The 16563-nt window shown below is 43.6% G+C and overlaps 1 protein-coding gene across 1 annotated transcript in view; it reads left to right on the forward strand.

Moving 5' to 3' along the window:
- The first annotated feature begins 9137 nt into the window (after nucleotides 1-9137).
- Nucleotides 9138-16563, forward strand: part of CORO1C (coronin 1C) — a 46477-nt gene continuing 39051 nt past the window's right edge. Inside the window, exon 1 of the mRNA XM_077765969.1 lies at nucleotides 9138-9337. Coding sequence (XP_077622095.1) covers nucleotides 9143-9337 — 195 coding nt within the window. The 5' untranslated portion in view covers nucleotides 9138-9142. The remainder of the gene's footprint in view (nucleotides 9338-16563) is intronic.

The raw sequence follows: 16563 nt of genomic DNA on the forward strand, positions 1-16563 counted from the left end.
CCTCGAGGTTGGGGATTATCAACTGACTGTAAGATGGAAATTAGAGAGTGATTTTTAGCAAACTTTCCTCTGACTCTTATCTGGGGCGCCTGGCTGGCTCATTTGGTAGAGCATGCGACTCTTGATCTTGGAATTGTGAGTTCACGCCCCACGTTGGGTATAGAGATTATGTAAAAATAAAATCTTAAAAAAAAAAGTCTTTAAGCCATGGAGATAGACCTTATTTTTAACAGCTTGTTCTTGGTTAAGATGACCACCTAACATGTGAAGAAAATTTTTAATTGTTTTTTTTTGTTTGTTTCCTTAGATGAGCCTGTTAAATGAATGTCAGCAGTCAACTTTTAGATTTTTCTTTGAAGCAAAAACAGGAGTATATTATCTACTGTGTAGAAATCTTTGTGGAAATAGAAAGTTGTACAGGAAATTTCCATTTGGAAAGAAAATGGAATGTAAATTTGTGCAGCCACTATGGAGGCTCCTCAAAAAATTAAAAGTAGAATTACTTTATGATCCAGCAATTCCTCTTCTGCGTGTTTATCCAAAGGAAATGAAATCACTATCTTGAAAAGGTATATATTGCACTCTCACGTTCATTGTAGCATTATTTATAATAGCCGAGATTTGGAAACAATCTTAAGTGTCTAGTCAACAGATGAAGAACTGATAAAGAAAATGTGGTACGTCTATATGTATTGCATATATATGTATGTATAGATATAAATGTATATGTGTGTAAATAGACTATGTATGGCAGAATGTTATTCAGCCATAAAAAAGAAGGAAATTCTGCCATTTGTGATAACGTGGATGGATCTTGAGGGCATTATGCTAAGTGAAATAAGTCAGACAAAGACAAGTACTATATGATATCACTTATGTTTTTAAAAAAACAAAACAAAACAGAACGCATAGAAACAGTGATTGCCAGAAGTGGAGGGAGTGAGGTGGGTGAAATGGGTAAAGGTGATCAGAAGGTACAGACTTTAAATTATAAGATACATAGGTCTTGGGGATGTAATGTACAGCATGGCAACCACAGAAAAGATAAAGAACTTTAAAAAAATAAATGTACTATGATAGTCACTGGACAGTCAAGACCTAACTCTTAATCCTCTTTTCTGGTGTTCAGTACTACCTGGGGGTTTGGGCAGGGGAGATGACTGCCCATGTTTCTAAAGTGGAGTTTCAGCTAAACCCTAGAGAGGGCATTTCATAGTTGAGCCTATGCTCTCAACCTGTTCTCACGTGATCTTTCAAGGACCTCAGTTTTTATTATAATGAAAGCCATTTTAGGATAGTCCCAGTCTTATTAGAAATACGGGTAGAATAACTTTCATATTATAAAGCCCTAGGTAAGGTTTATAGTTCTACACTTGATGGAAGTTAAAAAGCACGTTGCGTTTTCTCACATCTAAAGTCAACTTATTTTGAAATTTGTAAACAGTTCTTAGATTTGCTTAATGAATGACTTATTACTACATCTTCACCACTGCTGTGATGATCCTTCAATTGCAAAGAAAGAGCCCTACGCATCTTTAAGAGTTTTAATGAGCAGGCAACGCCTCCAGGGTTCTACTCTGACAAGACATTTAAAATTCTACCTAGTATTTCTTTGGACTTTGTGTCTGTTGTGTTCAGGATTTTTTCATTCACACTTTTTTTTTTTTTTTAACTACAATTGAGCATTAGATTTCTGTATAAAGTACCTTAGTATTGGGGACATTTTAGTTCTGTAATTTGGGACAAGATTATTTAATAAAAGAACTTCTAAGATTGGATGATATGACATTTTAATTTGGAAATTTATAGCTGAGCGTTTAAAAATAAGCCAGTGAAACACTAATGCCGTTTGATAATGCAAGCAGCTCTCTCGAGAGGAAAGGAGTTTCTGTTAGAGACAGATCTTATTTTTTCCTTTAAGGGGAACATTGAAGTGTAGTAAATACGATGCTGAGGTAGGAGAACGTAAATTTTGTGAAGGATCCTTGGTAACTGATGCTAGTTCTCTTATGTGAAAATTATACTCTTGGCCCATAATCAGTAGGGAATGGACTTGGATTTTTTCCCCTTCAGGTAGAGAAACCTACTAGGGAGTTCTTAAATAATAATTGCTGACATTTATTGGACAGCGCTCACTATGCTTCAGATTCTATGCTGGCGACTTTGCAGACATTTTAAAAAACTGCTTTGTTGAAATATACAGTAGACCCTTGAACAACATGAGGTTAGGGAAACTGACACCCTTTGCAGTCAAAAATCTGTATATTAACTTTTGGGTTGCTTGGGTGGCTCAGTCTGTTAAGCATCCGACTCTTGATTTCAGCTCAGGTCATGATCTGTTCATGAGATCAAGTCCCACAGCGGGCTCTGTGAGCCTGCTTGGGATTCTTTTTCTTTTTCTCCCTTTCCCTCTACCCCTCCCCCACTCATATTCTCTCTCTCTCTCTCTCTCTCTCTCTCTCTCTCTGTCTCCTCCCCCCTTTACCTCTCTCAAAATAAACTTAAAAAAAAATGTGCACATAACTTTTGACTCCCCCAAAACTTTACTACGAACAGCCTACTGTTGACTGGAAGCCATACTGATAACATACACAGTGGATTAATACATATTTTGTATGTGTTGTATACTGTAATCTTATAATAGAATAAACTAGAAAAGAAAATGTTTTAAGAAAAATTTAAGGAAGAGAAAATACGTTTACAGTCCTGTACTGTGTATACTGAAAAACATTTGCAAGTGGACCCGCGCAATTTGAACCCATATTGTTCAAGGGTCACCTGTAATGCACATACCATACAATTCACCCATTTAAAGCATCCAGCTCAATGGTTTTTAGTAAACATATTCACAAAGATGTGCAACTGTCACCATAGTCAATTTTAGAGCATTTTCACCACCTCAGAATGAAATCCTTGACTTGTTAGCTGTGACCTTTTATTCTCCTGTTGTCATTCTGTCCACCCTCCCCCCATTCCCCAGCAACCACTGGGTTTTTCCTATATCTGTAAACTTGCTTCTTCTGGACTTTGATATGAATGGAATCCTAATAGTAGGCTTCTATGATTGGCCTCTTTTACTCAGCATAATATTTTCTAGGTTCATCCAAGCTGTAGCATTTATTACTACTTCATTCCTTTTTATTGCCAAATAATATTTCATCGTATGAGTGTATCACATTTTGTTATCCCACTCCTCTATTGGATGTCCAACCAATGGGTTGTTTCTACCCTTTGGCTGTTGTGAAATATGCCGCTAAGAACATTCATGTACAAATATTTGTTTGAACACTTGTTTTTAATTCTTTGCCGTGTATTTCTAGGAGTGGGCTTCTGGGTCATATGGTCGCTATTTAATCATTTCAAGAACTGCCAGACTGCTTTCCAGAACAGCTGCACCATCTCATATTCCTGCTAGCAGTGTATGAGTGTTCTGACTTCTCTGCAGCCTCATCAACACTTGCTATTCTCTGACTTTTTGATTCTAGCCATCCTAGTGGGTTTGAAGTGGTATTTCTTTGTGGGTTTGGTTTATGTTTCCCCAGTGACTATTGATGTCCAGCATCTTTTCATGTGCTTATTGGAGATTTGTGTACCTTCTTAGGAAAATATCGATTCAAGTTATTTGCCCCCTTTTTAATTGGATTTTTTAAATTGGACTTATTGAATTGAATTGTAGGAATTCTTTTATGATTTCTAGGTACAGGTGCCTTATCAGATACATGATTTGCAAAAAATCTCGCCCATTCTGATGGGTTGTCTCTTTACTTTCTTGATGGTATCTTTTGAAGCCAAAGGTTTTTAATTTTGATAAAATCCAGTTTATCTACTTTTTATTTTATTGCTTGTGCTTTTGGTGGTGTCCTGCCTAAGAATCCCTTGTCAGATCCAAGGTCATGAAGATTTACTTCTGTGTTTCCTTCTAAGAGTTTCATAGTTTTAATTCTCTTATGGTTATATCTTTGACCCATTTTGAGTTAATTATTTTCTGCAGCGTGGGTTAGGGTCAGGCTTCTTTTGTATGTGGCTATCCAGTGGTCCCAGCAACTTTTGTTAAAAAGGCTGTTTTCCCCCCAGTGAATGGTTTTGGGACTCTTGTTGAGAATCACTTGACCAAAGGTATATGAATTTATTTCTGGACTTTGAATTTTGTTCCACTGATCTAAAATTTTTTTATTATTATTTTTTATTTATTTCTAGGAGAGACAGAGAGACAGCGTGACCAGGGGAGGGTCAGAGAGAGAGGGAGTAACAGACTCTGAAACAGGCTCCAGGCTCTGAGCTGGCAGTCAGCACAGAGCCCGACGCGGGGCTCGAACCCACAAACCGTGAGATCATGGCCTAAGCGAAAGTCGGACGCTTAACCGACTAAGCCACCCAGACGCCCCTTGTTCCACTGATCTGTGTTCATCCTTGTTCTAGTACCTCTCTGTCCTGACTTTCATTGCTTTGGAGTAAGTTTTGCAATCAAGAAATGTGGATCTTCCTAATTTGTTCTTCTTTTTCAAGGTTGTTTTGTTTTGGGAGGGATTCCCTTGCAATTCCACGTGAAGTTTAGAATCTGTTTACTAGTTTCTATGAAGTCAGCTAAGATTCTGAAAGGGATTGCTTTAAATCTGTAGATCAGTTTGGGGAGTATTGCTGGGTTTTTGTTTTGGTTTTTGTTTTCCCTTGTCCAATTGCCCTGGCTAGAACCTGTAGCACATTGCTGAATAAAAATGGCAAGAGCAGACATCCTTTCTGGTTCTCGATCTTGGAGATCAAGAGAGAAAGCCCCTTTCATCATTGAATATTGCGTTAGCTGTGGGTTTCTGTTTTGTTTTAATCAGTTTGAGGAAGTTTCCTTGTATTCCTTGTTTGTTGAGTGTTTTTATCATGAAAGTGTTGGATTTTGCTAATGCTTTATTTGTGTGAGATGATTGTACAATTTTTGTTTATATTTGATTGATACATGTTACCCTGATTGATTTTCAGATGTTGACCCTACCTTGCATTCCTAGGACAAGTCCCACTTGGTCATGGTGTATAATCCTTTTTATAGGTTGCTAGATTTGGTCTGCTGGTATTTTGGTGAGGATTTTTATGTCTGTATTCATAAGACATATTGGTGTTGTTTTCTTGTGATGTCTTTGATTTGGGTATTAGAGTAATACTGGCTTCATAGACTTAGTTTGGGAGTGTTTCCTCCTCTTGTGTTATTTGGAAGAATTTGTGAAGAACTGGTGTTAGTTCTTCAGGTGTTTGAGAGGCTTTGGTGGTGAAACCATCTATCTGGACCTGGGTTTGTCAGATGTGGTTTTTAATTCTTGTAAGTATCAATTCCTTCGTTTTATAGAAGAGGAAACTGAAGCTCAGAAAAGTTAAGTAATTTACTAGTAAGTGGCAAAACTGGGATTTTAATCCAAATTACTTTAAGTTCTAGGATGATAACAATAGCTGACATTTCTTGCGTAATTAGTTAGGTGTCTCTAACTATACAAGGTGCTTTAACATACTAATCTCCTGCTACAATCGCAATACCAAGTGCTCATTTAATAGTAACTTCAGTTTCATGTGTATCATACCCGTTTTCAGATAGAGAATCTGACACCTACAGAAATTCAGTGACTTGCCCTACTGAACCTTGGCCAGAACGTAAATGGTACAGCTGTGCTTCTCGCTCACAAGGCCGTCTGACTCTGGAGCCTGCCCTCGTAATTGCTTTTCTCTGCTGTGTGCAGCAAAAGCAGCTGTGCCACACGCGGACAGCTGAGCCCAGATCAGGTTCGACCTTGGATGTGGATGGGCTCACACTGCCCTTCAAGATCCGTTGGAACATAGCTGGCGCCGTCAGCATGGTGCTGTGCAAGCGCTGTCTTTCCTCACTGCTCTGCTGCGCAGCCTGCACTGCTCCGTTCTGACTCCGTGTGGTCAGGATGAAAATAAGTTGTCACTACGTGTGATATAGAAATGACTTTTAAGGGTGTTTTAGTATGTCAGTCAGCCAGCAGATTTGCATAATAGTTTTCAGTGAGGACATCCAAAGCACTTTACCTGCTTATATAGTATTCATAGTGTTGGTGAGATTAGATGGTATCCAGCCTATTAGAGTAAAGAGGAAAAGTGGTCTCTATTTTTTAAGTTAAAGGCCTTGAGGAAGGCCTCAAATGTCCATTCACATTTCAAAGGAGGCACAAGAAGCTGTCCTGATGCCCTGTGTGGGTGGTGGGGCTGGTTGAGCGGTGGAACTCACGGAGGGAGGGTGGAGAGAGGGTGGTGTCTGGGCTTGGGAGCCCCCGGAACAAGGGCTGGAGGCTCCACTGTTCAGAACTAGGTGGTCAGTGGAACCTGCTCACACCTGTGCTCACACCTGTGCTGGGTGTTGTCCCACCCAGGGCCTGCGGCCAGGCTTCTGCAGGGGCTGGTGTGGGGCAGTCCCCTGATAGGGCAGCGCTGGAGGACGGTCTCTAGCTGCTCTTAATTTTAGGCTTTCAGTTCATTTTTTCTGCAACCTTTATCTCACATCCCTATCTTTAGAGGCATACAACTTTTCTTCTGAGTGCTCTGGGCTTTCACAGTGGGCCTTGGCAGGCATCCTTTTGTGAGCTTGTCTTCCTGAGGCATTCAGCTGAGTCAGTTACACATGCATGACAACTCTCTGTCTTCCTAGAGTTCGTTGTCACTTTTTTTTTGAAGATTTTTTTTTTTTTAGGGGCTCTTGGGTGGCTCAGTTGGTTAAGTGTCTGTTGATTTCAGTTCAGGTCATGTTCTCACGGTTCATGGGAGTGAGCCCCCGGTCGAGCTCTGTGCTGACAGCACAGAGCCTGCTTGGGATGCTCTCTCTCCCTCCCTCTCTCTCTCTCTCTCTCTCTCTCTCTCTCTCTCTGCCCCCGCCCTCACATGCGCATGCTCGCTCTCCCAAAATACATAAATGAACTTTGTTTTTTTACAGTAATCTCTACAGCCAAAATGGGGCTCTAATTTTCACAACCCTGAGATCAGGAGTCGCACGCCCACCCACTGAGCCAGCCAGGCGTCTCCACGTTTGCTCTTTTGTAGGCTTCTTTCCAGTGTCCTTTTTCTTGCTTTGGTGTTTATACCTACTTTTGTTCCTTTACAGCATTTTATTAGGATTTTAGGAAGAAGTGGAGATAAATGCCATTTGTATTTCTTTTGTAAATTACCTTTTCCTGTCCTTTGTAAATTTTCTGTTGGGGTTTTTGTGTTTTGAATTTGTAAAACCTTATATATATATGAACGATAACTCTGACATATGGTGCAATTCCTTCTTTTCTGTTAACTTACTTTTGAAGCACTTGCTGGAAGATAGTGGTGACGATTCCAGCTTTTGCAAACTTATACAGATGGTTGTTTAGGGAAATGGATCCTGACACCAGCTGGCTGTACACAGACTTTTGTATGGATGTGATTTTCTTTTGGTTTTCACCACCTCCTGGAAGCTGTCTTATCTATTCATGCTTGAGAAGTGCTCATACTGTTTCACAAATGACAGACTCTGGCCAAGTGGAAACGAATCATTTGCCATCGTCTCTACCAAATACTCTAAATATATGGTCCTGGTCGTCAGCTGGAAAGGTCTGGCAACAGCTGGGCTGAGGAACACGGGTGCTCAGCTGCCTGCCAAGCGTTTGTTGCCTCGGCCCAGCCACATGCCCCAGGCTTGGAAAGAGGCCACTTTTGCACATGCCTTGGAAGGGTAGGAGTCTCTGGCAAATAGAAATGATCTCCCTCTGTGCTTAGCAGTGGGCTCAGAGCCATGGGGAAGGGAGTCAGAGAGGCGGGATTAGCAACAGCCCACCCCGTGTCCCATTTGGCGCGAGTGGACAGGTGTTAACCTTCCTCTGTGCACAGCGATCAGGAGTACTGTTTTCAGCTGACTTGTCCGGGTTGACCATGTTCCATTTCCTCTTCTGTTTTCTCCAGCCTCCTTCTATCCTAGCCAGTACGAACAGAGTGTCTTGCATTAGCAAACAGGAAAAGGATATTGGGGACAGTCTAGGAGACCTCGATCAAGTGAGGCCTCGTGATCCCAAAGCATTCAGCCTTCAGTGCACATGTCTCTGGGACACCTGATGGAATTTGAAGTCCAAAGTGACCCATGAGGAAGCCCAGGAACACCAGCTCAATGTCACTTCCCTTTTCCCAGGTCCCCTGGTTACTTGGGAAATGGCTCTGGTGAATGACCAGCTCGGATGTGAAAACCCAACCTGGTTTCATTTCCCCTCCCTGAATTTTTCTTTTCCTCTGACTCCTGCTGCCATAATGTCCCAGATGTTTCTCAGGCTTGGTTTACTGCCACAGTTCAGCCAGCACCTTGCTTGTAGCTTCTTCCTGTCTGATATGTCCAATCTGCTACTACCATCTTAAATAGTGCTTTTATTACACTGATTTCTATTTAAATCTTTGCTGCTCTTTTCTAAGACCTGCCTTTTGACCCATCTGCTGCCCCGTCTGCTGCGTTAGTCAGAGTCTATCGGCACTTAACACCGGGAGTTCTGTTGTAAGTTGCCCTGATTAGTATTCCTATGTTGGAAGGCTCTTGAAGACCAGGATGGTTGCTTACGTCTCTTGAATTTGCTACCGCACATAGTTGGTCTTGTGGAAACACTCATAAGCAGGCAGAGTTCTCGGCAGAGTGCTGATGTCTGGGGAAAATGCTTAAAATCTGAAAAATTACCTTGGCAGACTGAGGAAAAAGCCACAACATCATAACTTTTGGGGGGTTTTCTTTAGCTTCAAATTCACTGCATAACTTCACTCTGGAGTTTCCTTTTCTGTAAATGGGGAGGGTTGGAGTGAGCTATCTTTCGATTCCCACCCAACCCTGAAAGGCTAATTTTCCTTCATTCTTTGTCTTGATCATTCTCCTGAAATTAAAACTGATGAGCTGTCTCTGGATCTTGAATTAGGAATTTTTCATTTCTTTGTAGTTCTTTCCCTGACGCATTTTGCAGTTTTTTCTGAATATGTGCTACTGAAGGAAATTTGGATTTGCCATTTGGCTACTTTCTGGGAGAGCAGACAAAATGTATTATTCTGATTTCTTTTTTTTTTTTTCCTTCTATATGGGGTTTCTCATTTGTAAAAGTAGAGCTTTCAGGTAAGTGCATGATTTTAACATGATTTTTGCTCTTCTGCAGACACAATGAGGCGAGTGGTACGACAGAGCAAGTTTCGGCACGTATTTGGACAAGCGGTGAAAAATGACCAGTGTTACGATGACATCCGGGTTTCTCGAGTGACCTGGGATAGTTCCTTTTGCGCTGTCAATCCCCGATTTGTTGCCATAATCATAGAAGCGAGTGGGGGCGGGGCGTTCCTTGTGCTCCCTCTGCACAAGGTAAGTAACCGGACTCTCCGTTCTCTTGGGCGCCCTCTGGTAATCTCAGTTTACGCCGTCCTAGACCGACTCTGGGGATTGATAGTTCACTAAGAACTGTGTGCTGGTGGAGACCATTAGACTCTGATGTGATTGACATTCAGCCGCATACACTTTACTTAACCACAGCAGTTTTTCTCTAACAGACAACCATTAAACAGAATGGTGAACTCTGTTCTGGGTGTGCCCGCCGTGGATAAGAGATTACAATGATGCTGTGAGCATGGGCAAGCACAGGCATCTTGTGATTTGGTTAATAATCCACTTCTCACGGAAGTTTTTCTAAAAAGTGCAGTTTTTAAAAAGAGCCAAAGTTCGTAAGTTAATCTTCCTTCTCCTCCTCCTGTGTAGTGATGAGGATTGAGACTTTTGGGTGTTTTAAAAGAGAAATGGAATGAGACTTAGGAAAACGTCCCCAAACAATGCAGGCTTCAAGTCTGGACGAGACTGAGTTTCAGCATAGAATCGAAGCAGTGCAAATAAGTGGTAGGAATAAAGGGTCTTTACTGAAAGCTGTTAACGTGTGACCTGCACCCTCACCCTGCTTCCCGGTCTCCTGACTTTTTATCCTTCCAGAGAGCCCTCTCCGATATGGGGGAGAAAGATGGGAGATGGGGGAATTTCTGACTGTTCTTGAATGTGGTAGGTGAAACTCAGTACTACTTTAGCAGGAAATCCCAGCACTGCAGATATGGGGGAGGGGATGCTGAGAAGAGAGAGAGCTTGCAAAGTGTCATTTTCTAGTTGGCTTCTAGGAGGAGAATAAGCTTGGTGAGTCCTGAGCTCTAATGAGAAAGGTTCAGCACCGGTGAGGATGCAGGCGCTGGGTCACGTTACAGCTGTTTCCACCTGCTGAGAACACTGGGAGTCCCTGAGTCTCAGCTGTGCGGGTTAGGGGCAGGCACATCTCATAACGGACTGTGTGATTCTGAAAGTGGTTACAGTACAGTGAGTTGCTGTCAGAGTATTATTTCCCATTATATTTCGGTGTTTTTTTCATTGGGAAAACTTCCAGTTCTCCTGTACTTTACTTTCTTTCATGACTGACTTATTTTAACAGCTGCTTCTTAGCTCAGTGGCCGGGTAGATGTGATATTACACAATGGGGCCATCTCACTACAGAAATAGGAGATGGATGCTTCTCGGGAACAAATTTGATAAGTGTTTTCCAAATGTACCTTCTTATTGGCAGAGTTGGTGATTATATTTTAAAGGAGAATCTTTTCATTAAGTTGAAATTTAATTTTCTACTTGAGGACTTTTATTTCTGTGGAGAAAATTGCTGTGTCGTGGCAAATAATACATTACGGTATTTCAACTGCTTACCCGATTCTAGAGTGGGTGTTTGAGCAGGTCAGTTGCATGTGGTGGGCTTTTCAGTGGCCAGCTGCGAGGACACCTCAGCTTGTCGGCCAGGATGCAGGACCGCACCACTGCCATCTGTGTGGGCGTTTGCGTTTTTATTGCCCTTTTTATAGACTGAAGGATACATTTAAGACTTTTTTTCGTCTTCGAAGAAATGGCACAAGCCAGTTAAGAAGCCCGAAATAACTTTTGAGTGGCCGATCTTCGAGTTGAGACCGTTCTCTTCAAGTCCTATGTCCACAGGAGGCTCTGTGAATCCTTTGCTTGTTCAAACCCTGGGAGACTTTGAGTTGCATTCCTCCCGTTCAAGGAAGACCTGCATGCGGTTCCTAGGCTGACTAGATCTTAGGATTGGGTTCTCACTTGCGTTGGCATTTTGTTCCTTTACCAGGAAACTTCCATGTTTGGAAGAAGGGTTAGTTTTTGGAGGAGCCTTAAGGGTCTTTTTCCCAGACAAGTATATGCTCTGGGTGGCTCTGTTCCTTAAACATTAATTAGTTTTGAAGGAAGGGACCGCCTAGCCCTTGGAAATAAGGTCCATACTTGGAGTTCCTGACCTTTGTAATCGATGGGTTCACATGTACCCTGTGGGATTTGTGTGTATAAAGGGTCTGTGGTCAGCCCTTAGAGCCATTGTGGCACGCAGGAAGAGCCCGGGCCTGGGAATCGGGAGCCAGTGGTTCAGTCCTGGCTCAACCGCAGACTTGTACTGGGACACGGATATGTCACTGTCCTTCCTGCAATTTCAGTGTCGTGACAGCTTTGAGATAGTTTTATATAGCTGCTTTTGTTTAAAGCAAAGAAAAACCAAATTCTCACATATAATATAAAATGATGCTGAAATCAGGTCACAGGCCACAAGCTCTGGGTGTGTCCTGGGCTCCAGTGCGTGCCTGCTGATAGCAGCCTGGACTTACTCAAAACGTGTGCTGCAGGAGATGGGCCTGGGTTTTCATAACTGTCCCAGAGACTTCTAGTAGTGTCCCCCCGCCCCCCTCTGTCTGGTTTTAGAAAGGCAGGTTGGTTTTGGTGATGCTTTGGGGCTCCCTGTACGTAGCAATATTGAATATGCATGTATTGCTCTTCAGATGTACTGTGGCTCTTGCAGAAAGGCTCCTATTTTAAAACACGGCCTTCCATGAATTTCTCTTCAAAGCCAGTTAGTGTCAGCAGTAAATAGGGCTTATTATTGCTACCTCACGAGGCTTGTGGTTAGATTCTGGGAAAGCCATGATCTCTGTCTTCCGGGACTTAAAAAAATGGAAAGAGTAGCAGAGATAAATACGTTAAAACACATGCGTAGCAAGAGGCGAGCTTAGGAATGAATGTATATTCATTTTAAGTGTATGGTTTCTGAGGTATGGTTTTAAGTGTATGGTTTTGTTACGAAGCTTGTACTGGGGAGAGTGGGATTTGTAGGGGTCACTGCTAGAGGACTACAGAAGGTGCTGGGCCCTGAGGTGGGGTGATTTAGATTAGCGCACACGGTTCAGGATCTCTTTCGTAATGTTGCTCTCAAGCTGTGGCATGCCGCGCGGTCGTGACTTGCAAGGTGTGGCTTAATACATTTTCTTATGATTTGGTCTTTCAGAGGATGAATAATAGCAGTCTTGCCGAACAGAAGTTGGCTTTGTGGTTTTGACTGTAGGGATCCCCCCAGTTACACAAGCTGCCTTGTATCAAGATGCCTTGTATCAGGAGCATACAGGTTTCGGCTCCCCGTGCGCCATGGCACGTGGGCACGAACGAGCCCCTCCTGTGCAGGGCAGCCACACTGGCGGTGTGGGATGCAGTGTTCCCATCCCTGTTGTGAACCTTAGAGCCTCAAGCACACTGGTGTTGGTGGGACGACACATGGCGTGCGCACACGCACACCAAGACTGCTGCAGACCACAGTGACTCTGGAAGCCCTAACTTAGACCCGAATGCTCTTGACCTCTTAACGTTTACTTAGGTGGAGGGTGTACGTTGGAGGGCTCCTATCTCCCCTCGTTGCTTTCTCCCTTCTTCCTTGGACTCCCTGGGTTTTTGGGGCGGTGGCTAATTTCATCTCCCAGTAACTGCCTCTGAGGAAGTTCTGCTCTTCGTGGTGGGCTGGGTGTGGCCAGGCCTCTGTTGACCTTTTGGGTCACCATGTCGTCTCCTGGCTCCTCTGGAGTAGCTCTGTAGCACCTTCTTACACACAGTTACGTTTCTTCCATTTGTTTTAGGAACTGCGTGTGGGGCTGTTGGCGGCATTGCTTTATTTATGTCCAAGAGCTGTCTTCTCAACTCATTTTATAGTCTTTACCAACTAGGGTTGTGTGAAAGAACTCAGTCCCACAGAAAGAATTTCAGTAACTGTTTTCTTAGTTCTCACAAGGATGGGACATGCTCTGCCTTCTAGATGCACGTGCAAGAGATTCATTCATTGCGTGCATTTGCTGCCTTCGAGCATTAGGACTTAACTTTTCCATAGAACCTGGGTTGACAAGGGTTGCTTTAGAGTGTTTTTCTTTGCTATTGATGGAGGAAGAAATCTTGATTCATTTCAGTCACTATTCTGAGTACCTCTTCTTATGGTCCAGTATCCAACTTGAGTGTCCTGTCTGATTCACTGAGCCAGGGGAAGTCCTCCTTTGGGTTCCCTTAGCTGCTTGTCCGTGCACTAGTACCCCAGGCTGCGTCGTCACATTGTACTAGGATTATTTTCTCAGCCACCTCACGGTAAGGGGAGGATGGTCATAGCCTCTAGATCCCTTTGACAGTGACTTGGACGGAGGATGCAGACCGGATGGCAGTGTACACACACACTGTGTACAGTGTATACACATACACACTGTGTATCAGATGGCCCCTGATAGACGTTCTCCAGAGTCTGGCCTTACTCCGTGGTGGCGGGCCTCCGAGATGCCCTCCGGTCCTTCTGCCCTCCTCGTGTGGGTGCTGTCATGTGGCTCCCTGCCCCCCATCCCCAACAGCGGTAACCGCTGGGACATGGTGGAACTGATGGTGTGCGACTTCTGAGACGAGGTCATGAAAGGGCTAGGACACTTAAGCAGTTCTCGGGAGAGGCCCTAGGACCGGCTGCCTGTAGTCCATACCAGCTGACCAGCCGTGTGAGCGGGCCGTCTTGGGAGAGGATCCTGCAGCCCCCGCTGACACACTGACTCGTGGGAACTCTGAACCAGAGCCACTCAAACCCTTAAACTATGAGCGGATAAATGTTCACTGTTTTAAATAGGTTTTAGGGTAACTGATTAAGAAGCAGTTGATAACTGACACACGTATTCTTCGAATATAGCGGAGCGCCTGACTCAGAATGTTAGGTCACATGATGCGTGAATAAATGAGTTGCTTACAGTGACCTAAGAGGCCTGCTGGTAGTTTTAGGCACTCTTTCCACATATTTATATAGATACATACATGCATTCAGGTATATAACATTCTTAACTAAATCTTAAATGAGTAATTGAGGGACTGTGTAGAGTAACAGGAAATTGTATGACAGGATTGGTTTTCCTGTGTTCCATGATACATTCCTGTAACCTAAAAAAATGTGTTCTCAAGTCCCAGTCACTGTCCTATGTGGAACGGCAGATTATGTTATTGGTTTGGGGGAAGAGGTCGGGAATGTTAACATTGATGGTGGGACTGAAAGTGATTTTTATTTTCTACTTTATAATTACCTGTTTTTTTCTCAAAATATTTTACAGTGAAGTTATTACACATAAAGGTTATTTCTTAAAAGTATTATCAGGTAATATTATCAGCATGTATAAAGGGCCAATTGTTCTTTAAGCTTTAGTGAAGTCTAAGACAGTATCTTAAAAAAATCATATTTCTTTGTTCACGTACTCATTCCTTAGACATTTGAGTACCTGCTCTGTGCCAGGACCTGTGTTGGGTTCTTGCTCTGAAAAACCTTTGGTAGCTATTGACCTTGATCTCTCCAGTGGGGAGCTGTGTGTGCACATACAGTTGTCTGACACAGTGATGAGAGGTGAGTTCCAAATGAGGCTCATAAGTTAAGGAAGACATCACAGAGAAGGTTCTGCAGGGATTCAGGTTTCTCCTGTGTGTAGGAGCCAGGGATGAAACAGAAGAGGAGCCCAGCCAGTTCGCTAAACTGATGAGTTTGAAGAGGTGCTCTGTTCCCAGATGGACAGAGAATGAGGTGGGAGCCACATTCCCCTTCAGATTCCTGGATCTTGGGGTGTGGAGGTGGGTGTGGTGAAACTAGTGAAATGGGATGCTCTATCAGAGGGATTAAGAGGAGGTGACGGGTAGCTTTTTGGCAGAAAAGCCAATTGTTTCATTCTTTCTGTGTATCACTTCCAGTATAAATAGTGCAAAATTGGTGTTTTCCTTAATCATCATATGGAGAAGAACCAGAAAATAAGCAGCACTGTTCTCCGTTTTAGGATTATCACAACTGGATCAACAAAGCATCGTTCCTGTTTCTCCTGCAGGAAAAAGCAGTGACTTCATGTCATTCATAAAAATGAGACTCGGGTGTGACATCAGAATGTGCTTGGAGAGTGTCCCCTTCATACATGGTGCCTTAGTTTTTGTACCGGGGAGGGTGGCTGTCATCCCTGTGTTCTTTTTTTTTTTTTAAATAGTTTTTATTTATTTTTGAGACAGAGAGAGACAGAGCATGTGTGGGGGAGGCACAGAGAGAGAGGGAGACACAGAATCTGAAGCAGGCTCCAGGCTCTGAGTTAGCTGTCAGCACAGAGCCTGACATCGGGGTTCGAACCCACAAACAGCGAGATCGTGACCTGAGCCGAAGTCGGACGCTTAACTGACTGAGCCACCCAGGTGCCCCCATCCCTGTGTTCTGCAGTTGCAGAAATCAGAACTCAGAATGAGTGATTGCCCAGAGCTATGGGGTCTTCCATGGATTAGAACCGAGGTTTCTGAGTCTTTATTTGATTGGTACATGTATATCAAGTGTAGTTTTGATTAACATATTTCCCCCACTGAGTGTGAAAGATCTTGGTTTTGTTTTGGCATAGAAACTGTGGTCTCATTGATACTTCATCCTTTGCATTTTTTCTCTGGGATTAGAAGGCTTAATAACAAAAATGCTAGCTCTTCGGGACTTTGGTTCTGTCAGCTTGGAGAATTGTCTTACGGTTTGGAAAGTACTGGGTCTGCACCATGCCTCGAGGACGCAGCCACAGCGATGAGATGGCGGCACTTCATGTCACTGAGGGTGTCCTTTAAGCGCCAGGCACTGTGCTGACAAGTGCCTTCTTTCATGGGCTTGAACTAGCAGGGATGGCAGTCTCCCGATGGTGCTTTTCTCCATGACCCCCAGTCACTGCCAGCACCTGCTGGATTTGCATTGGCTGCGTCTCCCCCTTACTGTATGTGGCTGACAGGCAATTTCCATTCCCACAAATAGCAGTGATCCATTTGGGACAAGAGTAGCGATGCCAGGAGCCCTTTGTACAGATGTGGACGTTTGGCACATGGTGGCCTTGGTGTCACAGTCAGGGAATTATTTTATTCAGTGCCAGTATCCTGATGTGTCACGGGATGCCCATTCACTGACTCCTGAAATAGACGCTGTCTGATGCCCTGAGCACCTTAAACTGTCGATTGTATGGGCCGTGAAAGGCTGGGAGGCAGGGGTGAGGGGAGGAGGATGCAGGGGGAGGGCACCAGGTGCAGAACAATGACTTCCAAATTATGTCACGAGCCGCCAGCCACACGAGCACTGTACGGCCTCATTACCACATGAAGTGCCACAGAAAGGCCCTTTCATTTTCCCCCAGTGACTGTTTTCCACAGTCTTGCTATAGGGGCTCCTGGGGGGGGGGGGGGGTGCCTTG

The sequence above is a fragment of the Crocuta crocuta genome, unplaced genomic scaffold, assembly GCF_008692635.1.
Source record: "Crocuta crocuta isolate KB4526 unplaced genomic scaffold, BGI_CrCroc_1.0 scaffold339, whole genome shotgun sequence".
Lineage (NCBI taxonomy): Eukaryota > Metazoa > Chordata > Mammalia > Carnivora > Hyaenidae > Crocuta > Crocuta crocuta.